Below are 23,493 nucleotides of genomic sequence, written 5' to 3'. Positions count from 1 at the left end.
ATGACTATATTACTTGTGCACTGACTACTTGATATAATAGCTATATTAATAGCTAGCAGTGGTTAGCTGAACTATTATTACTACTAAAAGATGCTGGAAATACTCAAGTCAAGATCAACTCCAGATTTGTCTTAAAAGCATGTTAAATGTTTTGTTACATTTAATGGGTAAATAAGTACTTTGTAATATCTTAGCACTGGTTGTCTAATAGTAGAGGTCTCAGAACTATGAAAAAATGACACAAAGTTATCAAATGTAATGACATAAATTCTTAAGCCTTAAGTACCGGTTCTGGAGAGTGTATGGAAAGTAAACTACACGAGAACTTTGGAGTTGGCAAAAGTTGCATTTTCACATGCAAGCCCTCTTTTATGCTGGAAAAGCTTCCCAATTTAACTGAGAGAGAAGGGCTACAAATTAGAGGAGGTTTAATAATTGCTGAATGCCCAACGTCAGTGTACTTTGTTCACTGTTAGTGAGTAAAAAGAGACAACCTCCCCTAGCGTCCAATTTAAACTCCTATTATCACTCCAAAAGTAGCACTCAATGTAGAAAAATAAAAACGGGTATGGATTCAGTATTGATTTATTCAGATTAAATATTTAATGATTTACATAAAAATAAAATAAAACATTAGATCATTTATTACAATTGACAAAAGTTGCAACTGATGGAAGGCTTGCCTGTTTGAGGTGTAAAAATAGAGGCTTAACATTTTTGCTTAAGTCACATTTAACACAGATATTGCTGACTCTTCTCCCTGTGAGCTCTGTGTCCAGTCAAAGGTGTACTTTGAGGTACTGCTGATCCAGAGGGCTTAAAAGCTGCTGTCACGCTGTCTTCTGTCATTACTCTGACTCTAAAATGTCACTATTGCACTTTTTTACCTCCTTCACATTTTAAGTGAAACTAAGAGTAAGTTTTAAATTTAAAATAATCATCAGCCTCATCTGTCATGGTCTTTTTGTTTGTTGCCTTGTATTCATTGGTGACAATTGGAGGTATTCTGGTTCTCAGGTCCCAGGATCTTGTGGATTTGGTCCTTTGGGATTCAAGAAACCCAGGAGAACTAAGTTCCACTGAGTCAGGAATGCCCTTGGGAAAATCTGTATCCCTGTGGGCCCGGCTGGTAGGGACCTGGTACTTGACCTGCCTCAATAGCAGCTCCATCTCATGAGGGGTCTGTCTAAAAGGGGAGTTGAACACCCCAGGGCACTAAAAGAAGAGAAACAAAAAGAGAGGTTAGCCCAAGATTTAAGAGAAAAAGGGAAATGCACAGAGATGGAGGCTACAGAAATAAACATTGTGCCGTAGTAACAGTGGTATATATGAAGGTTTAGACAAAAAGTGTAACTATTTTTATATATTTGGGATTTTAAGTTGATATATTTTTGACAATCTTTTATTTCTGTTTAATAAGTCACACAAATTAACATTTCGAGATATTTCAACAAAACAATAAATAAGTCTTATGTTAAATTAACAGCAATAAGTTTTATAAATAATACAAAGTATTTTTGAATAAATTAAATTTAGCCAAATTTCCCTTTGGTGGTGGTGTCTCGTACTTAGAAGTTAGAAAATAGTGTCATCATAAAGCTCTTTCCGTATGTGATGACAGCAGTGTTAAACTCTGTTGGACTGGGACGGATCCAAAATGCTGAAGTTGTTCTGTTAACCATCTCTTAACCATGCTATATTTTTAGTTCTCGGGTGTAATATTGCCTAAAGGACAAGTTTATTTATCTTCTGATCACTACATATTTTCCCTTGAATTTCAGTGTAGTTTGTGTTACACATTCTTTGTCCGAAGTCCTGAGCTCACCAAGACTGTCCCAACAAAGTCCTGTAACATTTAAAGGTTAGGAGGACTCTACCTTTTCAATCTCAGCAGCATTAAGAAAACATTTGTCTGTCCATCCATCCATTCATCCATCCATCCATCCATCCATGAAACAACAAAGGCAACAATGGATAGACGAACTGAAAGAAGAATTATACAATCTATGTGCAAACACCAAAGCTGTCAAATAAACACTGGAATCTTTGTTGATGTACAGCACATGCATTGAAACACAAACAAAACTTTGTTTTACTGCTCCTAAAATCGGAAGAGATACGCCAGTCTCAGTAATAATTATTCAAATCGCGGTGGTCCTTTTGCCTGTCTGTTAATTAAGAGACCAAAGCTTCAAGTCAGAGGACTCTGTATCTACTCTATATGCTAATAATACTCTTTCCTATTTAAGCCACTTTAAGACTGAGACAACAGAGAAAAGAGGAAGAAATCAGAAGGGGGAAAGTGTTATATCAAGTAAAACCTCACTCTTTTTTAAACTACATTAACAAACTAGTTAATTAGACAAAAGTCCCCTGCTAGATAGTAGGATTTTTATCTTAACATTAGATTCAACTTAAATAATCATTCTATGGGTCGTTACCAAAACAAGAAACTAGTATGTTTAAAACAAGTCTATTCTTGTATTTAAAATGCCACCAAATTAAATGTAATACTTTATTTTTACTGGGTTAACTGGATGGGCCACACCACAATATTCCCTAGATATGCAAAAATCAGAAATGGAAAGAACATGCCTATGGTTCTCCATCCTGGGATAAAGAGACAATTGTTCAATTTAGGCTTCTATCCATAATCTATGAGTGAGAGGCAGGATACACCCTGGACATGTTGCTAGTACATCACAAGGCAACACACACACTTAGACCTAAGGGCCGTTTACAGAGGCCATTGGGAGAACATATAAACTCCAGGCAGAAAGTCTTTGTCAGGATTTGAACTCAGGACCTTCTTGTGGCAAGGCAACAGTCCAACCAACTTCTCCACTATATAGCTTGTATCATTTAACATTTTGGTGTACATTTGAATACATTAATTAAAAAAAAGAAAAATTATGTATTACTATTAGACTTCTTTTCATTAGAACAATGTCAGATGCATCATTAGCTAATCACTGTCTTATCAGAGAAGCCTGGGACCTATTGAATACATTTTACAAAGGTAGATGCAAAAACAAGGAATAAATGAAATTTGTCACTTTAGCGTAATCCACGGAAATTCACATTTGCAATTTCAAATGCGACTTTTGCATCATTACCTTGTAGTTGCTACAACTATGTTGAATCTCCCATATGACTGTTTATTTTGCATTACGAGATTTATCAACCGATAAAATCCACAAATAATTTAGTACAAGTATAAGATGTTTATTTGTCTATTTTTCCTCTATTTTTACTGTTAACATCGCAAGGACAAGAAAATAAATAATTTTCTCTATTCAGCCCAAACCCAGCATAGCAAAGATTGCCTTGAGAAGATATTAGTTAGGAATTGGCACTCAGCGAATGAACTTAGTTTACCTGAATTGCATCCAACACTGGACTGAGAAATCTTTCCAACCTGGGTCATCAGCAAAAGGACAGGATGACCTTTTATCCCAAGGACCGTTTCTATACCTGCGCTCTCAACTGGACAGCAGCATAACAGCAAATGAATCCCTTAATATATTTGTACAGAAACAAACTTATGTTCTTTGACGTTTGTTGGTACATAAACACACTCGTAGACGACACACACACAAGCACACATACAAAACCCCAAAAGTACCAAGCCAGCTACGAGAAGAACAATGATGTTGACCCCGGGAACACTGCATCTCTGTCTTTGTCAAAGGGACTTAGGGCCTTTTTGTAAGCCGTGTCTGTGTCTGTATGAATGTGCGTGAGAGTGTGTACGTGGGCTCATGTGTGTGTGGGCTAGGGTCCGAGAAGTGAGGAAGGATGAACTGTGGTGGAGAGCCATCTATTCACAGCTGACAAGGTCAGAGCTACTATGGGAAAGATACCCCTGCCATATGCAGAGGCACAGAAAGGAAGACAAAAATATATAGTGAGTTAGAAAGACAGAGGGAAGGAAGAGTTGATGAACTTTACATTTACTTTCTTTCCCTACTTGCTTATTTATAAAATTAGTTTACTGTGAGATAAAAACAAATAAAACACACATTGGTAAACATCAATGAGTGTTCAAATTTAAATTATTCCAGCTGGCAATTCACAAAAGTTATGCCTTTGATAATAAGCCTTTTGAAACCAATCAGAAGATGACAGTTAACTGGATCCAAAGGCATGAAAGAGAGAGTGAGGAAAAGAATAAGACAGGAAAAGTGAGAGGAGTAGTGGTGCTGAATCAACAGTGACCAGTGTGCTTTGTCTTCATTATGATCCCAGTGGGGACTCACAGAGATTTGTGGATGCCACACACACACACACACACACTCTTGTGCACCTGTACCAGTGGAAGAACTAAAATACTCCACTCAGCACATCAGAAGAGCCATGAGGACTCATGTGCGCACACTCAACTTAACGGCACACAGCCCACTTCTGTTGACAAAACACAAAAAAAAGAAACAATTGGTTTTTTTGTGCTTTTTTCCGTGTGGCCCGTCCCTAGAAGACCACCCTATCTGGACTGCTTATCTCAATCTCTGTCAGTCCAGGCACATTTAACTGTTCAGATGTATATGTAGGCATGTGCAAATTAGGATGTTTATTACCTAGAATCATTTCAGAGAAACACAATGCCACCTCGTTTGCACTGCTATTTTTAGTAGAAAAGACAAATAATTAGTTAGAGATGTGACATAGCTTTTCATCTACGAATGCAATCCTGGTTAAAAGTTGACTCATCTATCCAGTTTTATAGTAAGATTTAACCAGACGTATGAGAGTCTATTTGGAAGTTAAAGTATTCTGTTTTTTAAGGTCTTGTGGGGGTAAAAAAAAATGCAAAGAGACTGTAAAAATTAAAAAAGTAAAGATTATATCTTTAGGGACATACAGAAAGATAAAAATAGATAATTGCTAAAATGCTTGTTGGGTAAAAATGTGTAGTTACTAATTGTTATGAGAAGGGAATCACAATATAGTATTGGTCCTCAGTTAAACATTGGTCTGATCAACACAGTAGTATTAGAGCAAGGTAAAATATTTGTTTTAGAGTTTGTGTTGCCATATACTAACCTGCTTTGTGCTGAGGAGGTGGTGCAGTTGATGAGCTTGGTAAATTTTGGTTTTCTGCTCTTTTACAGCTGCTTGATATTCTTTCTCTCTTTTCTGGGCTTCCTCAATCTCATCCAACTCTTTCCTACACAAAGCACAATACATCCACATACATTTTTTTTATTTCTTTTCTTCTTTGACTCAGTTGATTTTTAAAGAGAAGTAGTAAAAATCAAAGTAAAATATAAATGCAGGAATAAAAGAAGAAAATCTTGTTATGTCATAATGATGCCATTGGAAATTAAAGTTTCTCCCACGCATAAGGAGCAATTTATACCACAAATTTATCATGTCTCTAAATCAGAATCAAATCTTTTCACACCAAGTTAGGATATTATGAAGAAGTTTAGGTAATTTGTACACAATGTCAACACAATTAAACAGCATTTGTGCAGGGGCTGGTCTGTATTTAAAACACAGCCTGACAATTCCCTGAAGTGCCCTTCAGAGTGATAAAAAAACCTGCCTAATCACACTGGGACAGACATGAAAAGGCAATGGAGCAGTGGGAAAAAAACAAGGAAATGAGACTTCACGGCAGGAAAAAAGCAAACTGAAAGAATGAGAGGGTATAAGTGGGGGGATGATGGATATATTTCATCACAGCAGCCAGGACAGGTCTGTCTGTGACATCTGTTTAGTGAAGCTGGCTAAATGGGATGCATTAAAACCCCATACACAGCTATTTCATTCCACAATCACACAGCCTTATTGTTACAAAGGGTAATAACTTAAAAGGGGATTTGGAAACAATTACTAAAACACATACGCCATGATAATTTGAAGAGACGCCCACAAAGCTAAGAGTAAAACCAATCTATTTCCGCAGGCGTAATACCAATAAGAGTTTAGCCAGAGCTCATCAACAACCCTGCATCTTTTTTGTTTCCGATCCCTTCTTTTTCTCTTTAATTCCTCACTGCCGTTTCTCCCCCTATCCAACTTCTGTTTTCAATTACAAGTCTCCACACCAGAATCCGGATATTCAAAGTGTTTCTGTAATGTGAGGTTAACACATTCTGCAGCTGCTGACATTTAAAAGGGAATTACAATGCGGTCCCATTGCCTTTGCATTTTCATTCCTTCCAGGAAACCAGATTAAATTACAAAATAAATGAAATATGCAGAGCTCAGTGTGTGCTTGTGTGTAATAAGAAAAGGAGCAAGTATGAATGTGTATGTTTATAATATTAAGCCTAGCTATTTAATGTAGTGCGGGGGTTTGTATAAAAAGTGTAAATATTGAGGTTGCTGGCCTCTATTTGTCTACCAAGCTAACAGGAAAATTACCTGTTAATGTAAAACATAAACTTGTGGTTTACTGCGAGAATCTTATTGACAAACCACCTGGTGCATGTTTGCACATCAGTATATTTACGCCTCACAAAACATAAACCTGTATTTTTGGTTCTGCTTGTTGCTGTTTGAGAGGGCTTAGGTAAAACTGTTATAAGCATGTGCTACTGTGTGCGCATGTTTCAGAAATATGTAAGTGTGTTTTAGTATTCATACTAATTTTTAAAGAATTTGCTTGCACGCACATATTTGTGTCTAGGTGCACGTGTGTTTGTCTGGCTCTGGCTGAATAGGTGACCTTTGTTTCCCTGCCCCCAGTCCTAGTGTTATTAATTGCTGTGTAGTGGACAAAAGCCAAACAGATTTGTAACGGCTGAAGGCACCTCGATCTGTGTCGACCCAACCAGCCACCACAACATACAACCCTCATTAGCCCTGTTCGGTACGTGGCACGTTCCCTCTTCCTGTGTGTGTTTGAAAATGTGTGTGTGTGTGTGTGTTAGACTAAGTAAAAATTAAATGATAGGAAAACATATAGATGTGCACTTACTGTTATAACATCTCCCATTAATAAGAATGTACCAACAATGACTAGGGCTCTTATGTTTTAATCCACAATTTCTCTTACTATCAGCTGTAAACTAGAAAGACTCAGGTTAGTTAACTCAACTATAGTGGATTAAATCCTTAGGAAGATATCCTGTGTCCTTTATTAGATGCAAAGTTCATAAGGAAATTATCATTTTGCCAAAAATTAAGCTGTGATCAATTGGGGAAGGGAGGAAGAACATCTTTGGGTCTGCTGGGGTCATGATGTTAGATCCTTCGACCTTTGTAGACTCTAGAGTGTGGTCTTTGTGGATTGAGTTTATTTACCAAAAATGCCAGATATGTATCTAGGCCTGAATGAACACTTTAGGCCCTTTCCACACTAACCTAGATATTTGGCAATAAAGGATAATGTTCTTCTCTGTTTGCACCTCTAGTTTTTGGTGAACAAATAGATTTTTAACACTTTTAAAGTGGTTATTTTTAAAACCTGTGTTAATTAATTACTCTGCTGTTGTTACCCTCAGGATCTAATGCTAAAGCTCTGTTTTTTATATAATTCCAACACACCATGCTGGCACATTTTCTATCGAAAATGGAGGGAGAAACTATTTAAAAAATATATCAGTAGTTTAGCTGGGGCCTAATGTGTCTCAGTTGTTCAAACAATCCTAACCAGCTTTGCACGTTATTCCTTATAAGTATTTTATTATGATAAATTAGCATTTGATATGAATTAGAGTGAGGTTAATTTTTAGAATTGCAGAAAATTTGAAGGACTCATAAGACATTACAGTTGATGATGTAGAGCACTTTGACTTCACATTGTGTCTGCTGAGCTGTTGAACATGCATGATAATCAATTATAACTACCTTCCAACAACTGGAAACCCTTGCTGACATTTTGGCCCAGGAATTTTAACTTATTTAAATGTATAATATTGAACAGGAACTTTTCTCAGTATTCCTTCAATAATTTACTTTCTGGTTCACAACAGGGGTTCAAGGACTGATGGAATATCAGAGAGTGAGGCACCAGGGGACAGCAGGCCACACCTTTGGTCATTCTGGCAAAAAGCAGAGCAGCTAATAGGCCAGTTTCTAAATATTTAATGGGGCCTTGACCTGATTGGCTAATTTAATTGCTCCAATTGAATGATTCAATAGTTGGCAAAGCGTGTCTATACAGCGAGTCAATTTGGACGGTGACACTAAATGCATTGAGTTTTAAGCAGCTAAAAACACAGCGTTTCTGTTTAACTATCTGATTGATTAACTATCTATTAAAGTAATGCAATTAACAGGGTATTATGTTAAACAATAGCTCAAATTAAAATATCCCAATCAATATTGCTTAAAAAAAACATTCTGAATGTGTCTTACTTACTTATTTCTGTTGTTTTATTCTCTAATAACACATTCTCACACAAATAACAAACACACACACACACACACACACACAGAAACCATACAAATGCAGACAGACAGAAGGAGTGAACTTGACTGTACTCAGAATGGATCTAAAGGAAAGAACAGCAAAAGAAACACTGGTGCACAGAAGCAGAGAGGGATCGCAGGGCAATCCTGCTCTATCTCCACCATAGCAGCTCCCCTTTCATGAATGTCCTTGGAAGGGACACAAGAGAGAGAGAGGAGTGAAGACAACTTGAGTAAAGACATGAAGAAGAAAATATGGAGAGAAAAGGAGGCAATATTGCTAATATAAAAGAAATAGTACAACTCAGCCCAGTGGCAATCCACAAATTCTCCTCAATCCTCCAATTTGGCACTTTTAAGGATAAGTTAAAAGGTTTTACTACAGTGTTACAGCATCACAGGGAGAATTATTTATCTGATTATGGCAGTAATAATTACCCAGCTGTTTGTAGAAGATAGAGGAATAATTCATGTAGTCAACAGGCCATGTCAGTAGTGGCAATGATGACACCAGGACATTTAGTAAATATGCAAAGCATGGGTGTTCTGCTTTCCTAATTGCCCCCATCGTCCCACTGCATACCCTTAATAAAGCCTGGGAACTTAAAGAATCACCCTGACAAAGTGATAAATTGTTAGGGTATCAAGGAAAACTGAGGCAGAGAGGGGACTTTGCTGGGGTCCTGACTTCATTAGGCTATGCAGAAGGAAAGAATGGATGAATGAAGATGGACATAGTGAACCTGTAGCAGGGAGAGGGAAGATATAGAGCTAAATAGATTAAGATAGAGAGGAACAAAGAGAGAAGGGAGAGTTGGAGATGAAGGGAGTCGTGTATAGAAGAGGATGATGTAAGTGGCAGGGATTAGTTGGTTGCTGTACCTAATGAAATGGCACAGATGGTTTTTGTGCTGGGGTGATCTGTCATTATAGAGAGAGACTGAAATAGAGACTACGAGTGTGAAAGGACGGAAAGCAGTTTAGTAAGAGACAAACTGCAACTGCATTACTACTACAACAACATTCACTCAATGGACACGATTAATCCAGCACTCAATAATGTTCAGTGCTTTGGACAGACAGACAGATAGTGGGGAAAAAAACAGGCTGGTGGATTAAACAGCAGAACTTTCTGGGGTGAGCGATCAGGTCATGAGTGATCCAAGGACTAAATACCTAACACAGGGTGGATATTTTCAATGAATTACGGAGCAGAGTTAATTGATCATGACCTCAGTCGCACTGCATAAACATGTGATTATCTGAAGCAAAGGAGAACTTAACACCCTGCACACACTGAGGGTGCGCCTGTGAGTCTATATGTGCACTTGCACAAAAACAACAGGATGTCATTCATTTATAATGCAATCACCAGACCAAATATAAAACATTTAAATTATCTCACAAAACACCTATAGTACAGTATAGCATAACATAGTATAGTATAAGCTTTAATAACCTAGTCATAGCTTTATTTTGAAAAAAGGTTGAAGAGGGAGGATGTAAGGTGAAATGCAGGTGGGGTCTTGAGGAGAAAAGGCAGTGATCCAAGGAGTACTTTAACAAATTTACATTTAATTTTAGCAGAAGCCTAGAGATATTTTCTGATAAAACGTATTAGCAATATAAAAAATGTGGCTATTAGCTAAACGTGATTTTTTTTGTCAAAAATAAAAGATGGCGTTTCTTTAGCTCAAAGCCCTAAAGCAGGGCATGTTTTATTAATGCACAGGCTGCGGTTCAAATCAGAGGTTAATTTTTAATTTCTTCACATGTTCAGTTCTTTGTCTCCTAGCCTTGAGCATTTTAAAGAAATCATTTCTCAGCCTCTACTTTCTACTTCATGTCTCGGTTTCTCATATTTCTTCACTTTTCCTTTCCTCTGAGCTATAGTCAAGTCTTCTAGTTACTGCTTTCAACAATATGTCTAGGTAAATTTACCTTTATTATATCTATAGCATAGTAGATATTTACTTCTTGGTTCTTTGCAGACTTTTTTCATTAGTTTTTTTTTGTTTCTGAAGCATCACATTTTTGTGACAGCAAAATTAATATTTGTTGATACTAAAACACTGAAAAATGGTCTTAAAGTATTTCACATGATCTATCCTGTAGCATTTGAAATGAGAGCTTTAATAGTATTTCCAACTGCAGGTATTTCATAAATATGTGAATATTACATGGTTTTGTAAATATGGAAGGCCAATTTATTTTATTTTTGGTAATGTGCAAACTTAAAAAAACAGAAACTCAGGAAGAGAAATATGTAAGATACATTTTACGAACACAACAAAAGTGATCTCCAGGGAAGGTTTTATAAACAGTATACATAGCAAAAAGTAAAAACATTATACTCAGCCATTATTTTCTGTCTTACCTCATAAGCTCATCCTTTGTGAGAAATTGCTCCAGATAGTTTTTCCGAGCATAAAAGTTATGGATATACTTCCTGACATAGTATCCTCTCCACCTTCGCTGAATCTGTAGGTATTACAGAGAATTTTCTCAAAACTTTGCATTGGGAATTATGGCAGAATGTAAAACAAATGTTTAACTACAACAAAATAGAAAATACACTTGTTTTTAATAAACATTTCCAAGACCTATCACTAACTTGCTGTGCCCCCTATAAAGACAATAGCTTCTCTATACAACATTATTTGCTAAGCAGTCAGGACTGTCCCATTCCTTTCATGGGTTTCGTGCTGTGATAGTTTTCATATAAATCACATGCAGCATTTTATCCTACAAGACAGTGACATACAGGCTATTCAAGGTGGGACTGACAAAAGTCACAGCTCCATATATTTAACTATTTCAGTCCACACTGACTGGACAGGCTTCATATTAGCTGGCACACACACCCATACACCAGCTGACCATTTTAAGGCAATGGGTGGACGTCCTTCAGACTAATTAGGAGATTAAAACAATGACAGGTAAGAGAATAATTACGCTATGAGAAGAAGGAAGAGGAGGAGGAGAGGTGGAGGGTGTGGGAAAACAACAAAGAGCAAAATGAGAATTAGCATTGATCTGCCAGTCAATAGATAATTTTAAATAAAGTAATTGGCACCACAAGTTCTTGCTGACCTCTGTTGACTAGTGAAATCAATGCTGTTGAATCTAATACAAATACAAGGTGCAGCATGTAAACACTAGTTTCTATTATGGCTTTAATACATTATATTCTGCTATTCAACACAATGTGGTGAAAACAAGGAGAGATTAGCAAAAAACAAACAAAAAGGATGGATCAACATTGATTCAAAGGAAACATAACAACTGGGCCTGGCTGTTTTTCTCCTTTTTGTTTAAACAATTAACACTTATTTAGTGAAAAAGTACAATTTCCTTCACTAAGAAAGTTTTGCATACTGACTATTGTCTGTCACAGTCTTTCTCTTGTGCTTTATACATTTACACAAAAGCTACTGCTTTTCATCAGAGAGGGCTGCATTTTCTGAAGTCCTAAGACTGACCCTAAGAATGCTATCTTATATGTAAAGTCAGACATGTAAAAGTCCGGCCTACATATGAAAAATCTTTAAAAGTGAAATTGTGAAATTTTGTTTACTTAAAATCTTTGATATCATTATAAGGTTAAATACATATTTTCAACATATGTTCTGTTGGTGGTCTAATGCTGGGAAAAACTCTACTTCCTATAAAAACACAGTCGAACATAGAATACTCTTACTGTAGGAAAGCTTTACAGGGCTCATGTGGGGATTAATCACTGAATTTTCTTACATTTTTAACCACTGAACCTAGACTTGTTTAATACATTCTGTAATAAATTTTATTAGTGTTTGCTGTTGGAAGTAATAGAAATATTATAGGAATATCAAATGTATTTGAATAAATAATAAAATACCCCTCTCCTTTAACTTTACAAGCATGTGCTTCACTACACAGGCTAACCTTTAACACAAGTGGCAGAAACATGTTTTTTCTATAATGGCAAATTTTGTAAAACAACAAGATGGCCAGTTTTATTTGTTCAGCTGACTATACTTGTAAAGTGTAGAAGACCTTTTCAATTTCAAACAAAATAAAAACATTCAAAACATTTTTGTCCATCTGCACCATTACCCTTTTTCCTTTATCTTTTTCTTCATCTTTAAAACTATTTATAGTGGAAGAGGAATTAGATTTTGCTCAAAAAATAAAGAATATATGTAACTGTAAAAACATAAGAGTTTCATTTCGTAAAACTGCCAAGCATCAGTTATGATTACACTGCTGTAATTTATGAGACAAAAATATAGTGACTGTTCTCAGGATAAAGACAGCATTTGTTAAAACAAAGTTTACAGCTGTATAAATAAAATATGGGAATTAGTTTCCTTACACGAACAACCAAACTATGATATATATGATTTGTTGTCATTGACTTATAATATATATATATATATATAAATATATATATATTCTGCTTCCAACAACTTAATGCTCACCTTCTACTGATGATACACTTGTCCCTGTCTTTAGTGTTTAACCCTATTTTTCTCCTAGACATAGCTACTGACTGAGCTTTTATTCTGACTAACTGTTTGTGCTCTCTCTCATACTCTAAACTTGTAAACTGGCTCAGAGTTTATCTGCTTTTTTCTTCCTAGATGAAACCACTAAAAGAGCTACATCATTAACATTTACTTTTCCTTCCCATAGAAAGTACTCCGGGATCATTGCTTCTGTGTTCTGCTTCTGTCTCTGCTCTGTTCTCTCAAACCCCCAGTCAGCAGATGGCCGCTCACACTGAGCCTGGTTCTGCTGGAGGTTTCTTCCTGTTAAAAGGGAGTTTTTCCTCTTCACTGTCGCTGCATGCATTGCTGCAAAGTCAACACCAGTGACTGTCCACTGTCTCTACATGCTTATCCAGGAGGAGTGAATGCTACAAGTCACTGAGTTGATGCAATCTGCTGGGTTTCCTTAGATAGAAAAATGTTTTAGCCAATTTGAATAAATAACTGAATCTGACTACACTATTCGATAGTTAGGATTAATTGGAATATATGTACCTGACTTGAAATCTGTATGATTCGACTGAATTGACTTAGCCCATTTTATTTTTGCCTCTGCCTTCTTCCCTCCCTGTTGGATGCAGTAAGGGGCAGTCAGGTTTAGCCTAAACCGGCTCAGTTATGGTTGAGGTGCAAACACACCCTCCATTTCTGCTACCTGTGTGAGCCCTTCTATTTTCCAATGGTTATAATCAGTCTGACAGAGAGGTACCCCTAAGCCTTGTGGTTTTTGGTATAACAATGGCCACAAGTGGGCTCTAGATGGACAAACCTTATCAGTTTATTATTGTACTTAGTACCCCTACACATAGCCCATTCTACAATGGCCAAACTCTAACACTCAGTAGTTTATTTTAACCTCCCCAACAACCCCGGACCATTCCAAACCCTTTATGAAGGGCCTTGAGACGACATATGTTGTGAATTGGTGCTATATAAATAAAACTGAATTGAATTGAATTATGTGGTATTGGCAGTTCTATCTCCAGTAAGTTTGATTTAATTGATTGACTAATTTATTGATTTATATAGTGCATTACATTAATCAAGTCTATACCCAACGAGTGCATGAATGGCCTTCTCCAAGTCAGTGCGATTTACAAAAGATTTAACTTTAGTCAGCAAACGCAGATGATAAAAGCTACATTTGACTACAGAGTTGATTTGTTTATCAAAGTTATACTCCTGGTCAAATATTAACCCTGGATTTCTAACTGTTTTATTTAACTTAAAAGGCAGACCACTAGTGTCTGCGGTGGACGTTTGATGATTATGCCTTACAGCTAATGAAAACCCAAAATTATGTTCTCAGAAAAAGTTTACTTTACATATTAACTCTGAAATGTTATGTTATGAATACTGAGAACACTCCTGACTTGGCAGTTGTCCAGCACACAGTCATTGGCACCCTCCATAATGAGGGTTCAAAAAGAGCCCATAATCAAACATATTCATGGAAAGTTGATCACAAGATCATGCACATACTGTATATCCTGGAGATAATGTACTGAACCAGAGATAATGTTTAAAGCTCTGTTGCTCAGTGGTCTAAAGCCCTCCTTTCAGATAAAAGTACATTTAGCATTTATTTGGGAATCAAGATCACATGGTCTGGAGAAAGAGTGGAGAGACAAAGAATTCAAGTAGCTTGAGGTCCGGTGAGCTGTTTCAACAATCAACGATACTTTGGGAACCCATATCATATGATGGTGTTTGGTTCACTGTTTTTTTATCAGGTCCAAAGTCTACTGAGAAATATTTATTCACATTTATTCACACTGATTTCATTTAGCCTAGACTTGTCCGTGGCGTACTGTCAAGGGCTAAATGATAGACATCAGACCCAAAATTGCAGACAAGCTAAGAACTGCTGTTAAAGCAATCTGGACATTCAAACACCTCAGCAGTGCTACAGGCTGATCCATGCCTCATCACTTTGATTTAGTAATTCATACCAAAGGATCTCATATGTACGGTGATAGTTTTCAGCAGGCCAGCGTTTCTGTATTCAATGTTTTACTTCATACACTAAAATGTTACTTCATACACTAAAATGTTACTTCATACACTAATTTTCTGAGAAGGTGAATTGTCATTTGTCAGCAGGCCATGAGAAACAGAAATAAATGCTCTGATATCATTGTGTGCCAATATTCTATTTTAGATGGCCCTGTAGAGCACCAAAGAAACTTTAAAATTGCAGAAGAAAAAAAAAATAAAAAGCTTTTTTATTCTCATGCTTTTTCAGGTTTACATGTCCTCTTCTACCTACAACCCCTGCCTACTTAATTTCAGATTAAGTGTTTTTAAACAGTCTACCCATATTTGTATCTTTATTGTAAGTGCATCATAAAATGTATACTTTAACTAGGAACAAGAATTACAAGATAATTTTTTTCTAAAGAAATAATTCCTTAATTCTTATCTAAAAGTTTGGAGAAATTTTGGCCACAGGCTTTTCTGAACAAAGTCATGGAATTGGTCTAAAAGGTTCTGAAAAGCCAATCAAAATCTAACAAAGGAGAATCTTTTGTTAAGAATATGCGGCAAAAATCCTTCCTCTTGCATATAGCCACATTGTATTTTAAGAGGCATTCTGTGTCATTGTCAAGTATTTGAGAGTGGGCCAAACATCTTCCACAGCGACATAAAAGACTGATTGTCAGTTTCACAAATGTGTGAGTGCAGTTGTCATCTTCAAGGATGGCACAATCAACTATTAAGTTTAGGGGGCATTTACTTGTTTTTGGTTTTTTTTGGGGCTTTTTTCCATTTTTTTTTTTACAAAGGGCCAGGTTGGTTGGATAGCTGTTATCCCACATTACATGAAATTACTATTTGAAAACTGATTTTTGTATTTCCTTAGGTTATCTTTGTCTAATTATTAAAATTAAGTTGATGATCTGAAACATTAAAGTATGGTGAACAAAATAAAAGAAGATTAAATCTGTAAAAGGGCAAACACTTTTTTTTTACTGCACTGTATGTGAATGGAAAACAATGCATTATTAATTATTTATTGAGTTTTTTTTCATCTATATATCTCCCCAAAAATCCAATCTTCTTTTGAGAAACTCCATATAAATTAAAACTCAGCACAGATGTCAATATGTTGCAAAAGTAGTAGGAGATAAAAATAAATAAATAAAAGCTTCACTTTAAATAGTTTTGCAGCGAAATTGGTAATTAGAGGTGTTAAAGACATTGCAATTCATGGGGATCCCCATTCACAGCAACCTCTAAGCAACAGTGTACCCACACCAAGACAATGGATTTGCTAATACAAGACACTATCATGATATTTACCCTGACCGCCATCTCGTTGTAGAAATTCATCTTCATGGTAAAATATGCCGCCTGTGAACACAAAGGAAAAGATGCCGTTACATCTTGTCTCTCGGCCCTCTGATCTGTCCACAGCAGGCATCAAAGATAAAGAGCTCTTTATACATAATACATTGCAGAGACGGCACAGATAGGGCCACGGTAAAGGGGGAGAGTGGGGGTAGAGGGGTAGAAATGGAGAGAGAAGGAAAGCAAAAAATAGAAGAGCAATGAGAAAAGGTGAGGGAGATGGAGGAGAAGGGGAGAGAGAAAGTGTTTAGTGGGCCTTTGTATCAAGGGAAGGACGGTACTCTCTTAATATACTAACACAGACAAGGGCCAAGAAAATCTATGGTAGTCAAGCAGTGCACTAATGGAGATGTATGATGGCCAAACGCTCTCCTTTGGATTTCATAATCAATGACAGCCCTGCGACAGAAGAGACTAACAAAGGGCCAGAGATACTCAGCAACGTACTCAACTCACAGACCGAACGTGCCAGACGAACACCGGTGGCACATTTCAGGAGCAAACTAGAGTGCTGGCCATAAAAGAGATTCAAATTTCAATGTCTTTTTCAATAATGACAAAAAAGAAGGGAAAGACTGGAAAGGGGAACACAAAGACTTAAAAGGAGATTGTAAATTCAGTTTCATGTTTTGTGAAGCTTTGTGCAAGTCACATTACACATGATAAGGTCCCAGAGACAGAGGAAGACAGACGGAGAGCAAAAGAGGAGGTGAAGCGTGGAATATATCTGCGCTAATTCAAAACAGTACACTGTGGCAATTTTGAGTGATTCAAATTAGCACTCGTCTGTTTTTAAATGAGACCAAACAGCCTCATTTTAGCCCATATGTGTGTTGTGACACATCCTTCACTGTTTATTTTAACACCCCTTTGCTCCCCCTCCTTTCCATTTCTTGAATGCCTCCCAAACGGCAACTGGCAGTTATGCTTTAGCAAACAGTCAATTTACAGGCATGATAAATAGCTTGTTGTGATACATTTACAAAACTCAATCCAGGGGAAAATTGTACGTGAGAGCGCTGGGTATTGGATCCGGTATCAACAATCTGTTCAATTAAGAAGCAGTTGGAGGCAATATGCTGTAAATGGGGCCTTGTTTTACTAAAGCACACATACACAATAATCATGTACACAACTCTTTCCTCATTTTTATTTGTCACTAAACTATTTTTATATGAATCCCAGAAATTATGATATGATGGAATTCCTTATCATAATTCATCACATTTGCTAAGTGTTAATTTCCACATGTGTAACAAGTGAATTATATTTCTTAAGGTCAGAGGCAGTGACTTAGAAATATGGCAATTGAATTCTAATGCATGCTTTCATAACATAATCAATATATCTATTGCTATTCCAGGCTCTAACTTACCTTCACCATTTGTCTGACATATGCCCTTGCTGCAAAGCCCCGCCATGTCTTCTGTAAAATGATTGCTTTCTTGTGCAGATGGCTGTAATAAAATCATATTAGGGTATAGTTATAGTCGCTGAAAAAAGCTAAACTTTGAAAAGGAAATGAAACGCTGTATGTCTGTTTTATCATTTCAGTTATAAACAGGTTAGTTTATGGTCAGAAATTATTCATCTCAATTAAACGCTGGAGCTGTCAGGAGTGGACCACCATCTGTCCCAGTGGACACTGGACTACCGCACCAGTAGCAAACAGCAAGTGAGGACATGGGGCTGTGTCTCTGACAGGCTGTTCTGCAGTACAGGGGCCGCGCAGGGGACTGGGCTGGCACCGTTCCTGTTTACCCTGTACACTGCAGACTTCTCCATCAACTCTCCAGGCTGCCATTTTCAGAAGTTCTCAGATGATTCTGCCATAGTCGGCCTCATTACAGGTGAGGACGACTCAGAGTACAGACAGTGGACACAGGGCTATGTGGACTTTTGCCAGCAGAACCACTTCCTGATTGACGTGGGGAAAACCAAGAAGCTGGTGGTGGATATCCACAGGTGCTAACCCACCAAACCAACAGCGGTTGACCTCCAGGTAACTGACGTTGAGATAGTGGACTCTAATAAGTGCCTGGGTGTTCATCTGAACAACAAACTGGACTGGAGTCACAACACTAATGCTCGTCACAGGAAGGGTCAGTGCAGACTCTACCTGCTAAGAAGACTGATATATTTTGTAGGGTGAACTCCTGAAGACCTTTATTGACTCTGTGCTTGCATCAGTCTATGCTGCTGTCTGTTGGAGCAGCTTATCTACAGCTGAGAGGAAGAAGTTAGATAAGCTCATCAGGAAGGCCAGCTTTGTCCCAGGCTGCATCCTCGACCTAGTGCAGCTGGTGGGAGACAAAATAACATCACTGTTGGACAACGTCTCCCATCCCATCTTGAAGCTGTTGTAGAAATGGAGAGCTTCTTCAGTAAAAGACAGCTGCGTCCTCGGTGCACAAAGGAGTGTTATCGCAGATCCTTCCTCCGCTGTTAGACTTTATGAAAAAAAACCTCAAAAAGCCTTTACATCCCTGCTGTTATTGGTGCAGTTTTTCCATTTCTTGTAAATAGTCTGAGGTTGTTTTTATGCTCAAACAAACATGTATATTTTGTACATTTTTAAAATAATCCTATTCAGCTGCACATTTCCTTTAATCTGAGTATGCTATTTTTAGTAACTGTACAGTATTTGTTTTACTTCTGCTGTAATTGTTTCCCCCTATTGTACCGTCTCTCATTCTTATTTTTTGTTTTTAATATTTTTTAGCTTTGAGTGTGTCTGCATGCTTCCATTTGCTTTTCACTTTGCTGCTGGTACACCTGACTTTCTCCACTGTGGGACAATGAAGGATATTTCTATTGTCTATCAAAAAACAAATATTCTAACATAAGCAGAAGCTTCAAATTAAAAAAGGCAAATATTTAGATCTACCTAAAACAAAGTAGTTCATAAAATCGATAATACCCTGAAATAAATGTACTTTTATTTTAGAAACACTTTCTGCAAACAATTTTAGCCAGCAGAAGACTGGAAAGGTCAGGAAAGCTTTATACTCTCAAGTACGCTCTCAGGAAGACACATGAACATGGAAGGCCCTTGCTTTTGTAGGCTTTTCAATCACACCAGATGAGTGTCACCTCCTTTAGTCAGTGGTGCACATTTGTATTCATCTTCAAACATACTCTAAATGCAAGTCCACTGCGATTCTCTGCCTCCAACGAGGCCATCAATTTCCAAAAGGCCATTTATATGCCCAGAAAATCAATGCTTATAGTGGGGATAGAAAAACCCCGGAGTTGCACTTAGGCAGCTAAAATTGTTGCTAATTATCCACTTAACGCATTGATCAATTAACTAAAGTAATCTGAATTAACCTACTGTCTGGAAGTTTGTCTGCTGACCCTGCAGAATGGTGCTAGGGTCACAGCATCGGAGGAAGCATGAAGGTAGAGACATACATTTCGCTGTGTGGTAAAGGAGCTACAGCTATTCCTTGAGGCCATTTGCACAGCTCTAGAAGTGGGATAATTATGGGAGTGAGCTAATATTAGGGTTTCGTTTGAACTCAACTCTTAAAGCTGTGTCTGAATGTTTTATAGCCTTCATATATAGGAAAAGACTCCTAGGATTTACTTTATCTGTGTTTTTGTAAATTTGATTGTTTTCTTTGTCAAATACAACAGCATTAGGCTAAGTTTGCTGCATTTTCTTCAAACACTCATCATATCCAAACTTTGCAAGACTACCTGAGGTATGCCCGCACCTTGCAGGCTCGAAACCAGCTCTGAATTCGGACGGCAGCCTGGTTCTCCTTCTGTCTGTTCTCCTCGGCTTGCCTAAAACACACAGGCCAATATTAAAAACAACTTAAGCTCTATAGCGAGGTTATGTTACTGTGGGGTCGTATAAATAATGTAATGAGTACTCCAAGCAGATACCATTCACAATAAGAAGAAAACAGACGCACATAAAACTAAATGTGCTGTGCACTCCTCTGCATGTGAACTGCTATTAAACATTTAAACCCCTAACAACTCTTTTACTTTAATTCTCTAACTATGTCAGGAAATTTTCTAGAAAATCAAACATATTTTTAGAAATATATTGAGAGGTTTCACTTATCTGTGACATGTAGAAACAGTTTCTGACAGATGTTGTAATTAAATAATTTAAATAGCATAATATTTGGCGTTTTAGACCAACTTTCAGAGGTCAGAATCCCATCACACCACAAAAAAGTTTTTTTAAACTAAATGACTAACATAACACACGTGTTGAAAACATTTGATGAAATTTCACACATAGATTTACCTAAAAATATGCTGTATTTATTATAAGCATTTCCCATTGTTTGAAAAAAAAAAAACAAAAAAAAAACTTTAAACTGTTTTACCAAAATTTTTCATTCATTGCTTTTACCAGTCGCCAATGTGGGTTTTCCAATTCAAGGAATTAATTGTAACCGTGACTGCAACATTCTCAGAACTCCAAAGCATTATTGGTGTGTATGTTATTATTATGAATTTTATTTAAAAATGCTGAACAGTTTCTATAAAAGCAGCAGAAATTGCAAAAATGACTTCCAGTTACAAGAAACATATCAGTCAAATTCAAATATTACTTTAAATCAAAATCTGTGATGAATATGAAATATTTGAGGCCTGCCTGTTTTATGAAAATTAACATATATTAATAAAATATGTGCTGAGGGATTATAAACAAATGACCACATTTTTCTTTTGGATCCTTCCTTTATCCTTTATGATCAAGTGCAGGCCATAGAGCTGCCAACACTGTTGGATGCAACATTTTCTGCCTCTTTGTAACTGGTTGAAGCTCTTGGACGAGTCCATGAATGTCTTTAACATTTGGGTAGCTATTCTAGTTTTGTAGTTTATGTGTATGCAATGAATTAATTTACAAAAGGTTTTGTGAAACTGTGTAGGTTAATACTTGGTCCTTTAGTGATCATAACCCAAACAAACACTGGTATTGTCGTTTTCAATTACAATGTGACTTGGTCTATGTGAAACACTTTTAATTCAATTCAATTCAATTCAATTCAAAAATACTTTATTAATCCCTAAAGGAAATTAAATGTTGTTATAGCTCATATTATGAAGGTTTCCTCAAATAAGCCATATGACTAAGAATCCTAATCTCGGTTTTACAGTTAGCATTGAATATACTCAAAAATATTCAATTTGCACATTCAGAGGAAATATCACGACCAATAAGCTGTTTTGCCTGAATTGATCTTGATTTTTCGTCGTTAAATTTCCACCGTAGAGCTAACACTGCTATCCTGCCAATTAAAGTACTTATGCATTTTACAAATAAGTTAAAGGTTTCACTAATAGGTATATTTGTTTTATTTGTCAAACTCTGTAACCGCGACAATCATACTTAAGTCTATTTAATATCATAAAAATCATAACTAATCTATCGTTTTGCATATGTTCCTTTTCGCGTATGTAAGTATATGCGGCGAAAAAAAAGACAAATGTGTTTTTGTTTTTCCTAGTTTTACCAGAGAATAAAAAAGGCTTCATATTTGGACAATTACTCCTTAGCCAAATAAATGCAGTTAGCTGGAACATCGGCACAATTTCTAAAATAATAAAGTGTTAACGTTACGCTAAATTTTGATGACAAATAAATACCACCTTGTTTCTACCAGCTTTATAAAGCAATATATGTGTAAAAACATGCCACGAACCTGTTTCTGTAGAAGTATTCTTTTCTGAATTCCTCTACTTGTTGTTTCAATTTCAGCAAGTCCGCCATTGCCACGCGAACGTGAGTTCAGTTTACCTGTTGTCTTGGCAACGACAGTTGCGTTTCTAAAGAGGCGTTCAGGACTCGTAGGGAAATTTTAAATTTGCTAAAATAAGTGTTTCACAGCATCCTATAAAACACAGAACGTATCTCACTTATGTTACGTTTAGTAGAACAAGTTTGCATGGAATATGTTTACTCCTTTGAGTGTGTTTACTATTAAACTTAGGAACTGACCGTTTTTAGAGTATTTGTTTAACTCTCGTTTTTTGGCATTTAATTTTTTATTCTACGAAGAAAAGCCAAAGCAATTGTTTTTTTTTTAATGTTATAAATAAAAACTATATAACTTGATAATGCATCTATAAAAGATTTTACCTCACTAAAAGTCATAGTTTTCGAAAAGAGACATTCATTCCAGTATTGAAGAGGAAAGCAAGAACTGTTATTTCATTAATTTACCCACAGCCAACAAGTATTTAAAGAATAAGAGAGTGAAAACAAATGCTGGAAAAGTCATTTAAAAATCTCTCTGCATGCAGATTGTAGATGTTTTTATTGATCTGCCAGCCGCCAAACCGCTTCCTTCCATGCGCTCTTTAATCTGTTTCCGTCCTTTCCTGACGTTATCAACCTTTATCAAAAAGTTATCAATTTATGTCTCCCTCCTCTCCCTTTCCTATTTCCTCTCATCTTCATTCCATTCCTCTTCAGTCATATTCCCTGTCAAAATGATCATCGAGGCGATGTGTATGTGTGTGTGTGTGGGGGGGGGGGGTTTCTATCTCTCCTAGGAAAGACACCTGTCTGCCTGTTGGTCAGAGCTATCTCAGCATTATAGATTGCTCCTTGAAGACAGGAAGATGACAAATAGTAAGAGTTAATAAATATGCTTCTACTTCGATGCTTTTTCATGTCTGAGTGCCTGAATACCTTAGTCTCTGTCAGAAACCTTGTCTGAGATTTTTTTTGCGTGTCTCTGTCTTTCTCTGAAGCCAATTTGCTGGCTGCTGCGGTGTTGAAAAGCTGTGAGCAGACATAGGAGTAGAGTTATGGCTCCAGGGGCGAACCCATGGTTGCGCAGTCCATCCATCGAAGGGCAGTAGGAGGGCGGCCACCCTGGTAATTACTGGAGAGCTGTTGTGACAACAGGCTATGAAAAACGCGTGTGTGAGAGAGAAACACAGAGAGAGATTTTAGGAGAGTGTTGTTTTGACAAGGCAGTAAGGATGGCTGGAAGCTATCCGTCCTACCACAACACTGATTAGATGTCACCAGGTGTATCTCTGTGAGAAAACAACAGAAAAAAAGAGAACAGGAGCTCCTTATAAAATACCTGCTGCTTATATGCTGTTTAATAATCCAGATTCTTTCTGACTACCAGCTATCTCTGCTTTTCATCTTTCTTTGATCACCTTCTGTCATTTTTCGCTCAAAACATTTTCTTTGCCAAGGGAGCCCTTAAAGACAGTTACCCATATATATTACTTCTTTATCCTGTCTTACTCCATCTCT

At 36.9% G+C, this 23,493-nt stretch overlaps 1 protein-coding gene across 1 annotated transcript; it reads right to left on the bottom strand.

Moving 5' to 3' along the window:
• Positions 1-569: 569 nt before the first annotated feature.
• On the bottom strand, positions 570-22,045 carry spata17 (spermatogenesis associated 17). Its single transcript, XM_047363686.1, has 7 exons — positions 21,920-22,045; positions 19,947-20,036; positions 17,620-17,701; positions 16,197-16,247; positions 10,742-10,845; positions 5,044-5,167; positions 570-1,215 (listed from the first exon to the last, which is right to left on the bottom strand). Exons 1-7 carry the CDS (start codon positions 21,985-21,987, stop codon positions 910-912), a joined length of 825 nt encoding a protein of 274 aa, XP_047219642.1. The 5' UTR covers positions 21,988-22,045; the 3' UTR covers positions 570-909.
• Between the last annotated feature and the right edge of the window lie 1,448 nt (positions 22,046-23,493).

The sequence above is a fragment of the Girardinichthys multiradiatus genome, chromosome 4, assembly GCF_021462225.1.
Source record: "Girardinichthys multiradiatus isolate DD_20200921_A chromosome 4, DD_fGirMul_XY1, whole genome shotgun sequence".
Classification (NCBI taxonomy): domain Eukaryota; kingdom Metazoa; phylum Chordata; class Actinopteri; order Cyprinodontiformes; family Goodeidae; genus Girardinichthys; species Girardinichthys multiradiatus.
The sequence above is the reverse complement of the archived record's forward strand: the minus strand, read 5'-3'. Positions and strand labels throughout refer to the sequence as shown.

What these genes read in the sequence shown, in the direction of transcription:
- spata17 (XM_047363686.1), bottom strand. Translation starts at nt 21,987, where the DNA reads ATGGCGGACTTGCTGAAATTGAAACAACAAGTAGAGGAATTCAGAAAA. An exon ending in GAATACTTCTACAGAAACAG is followed by an intron (nt 20,037 to 21,919) that starts GTTCGTGGCATG and finishes TGTGTGTTTTAG; the next exon opens with GCAAGCCGAGGAGAACAGAC. An exon ending in ACAAAGGATGAGCTTATGAG is followed by an intron (nt 5,168 to 10,741) that starts GTAAGACAGAAA and finishes TGCTTTGTGTAG; the next exon opens with GAAAGAGTTGGATGAGATTG.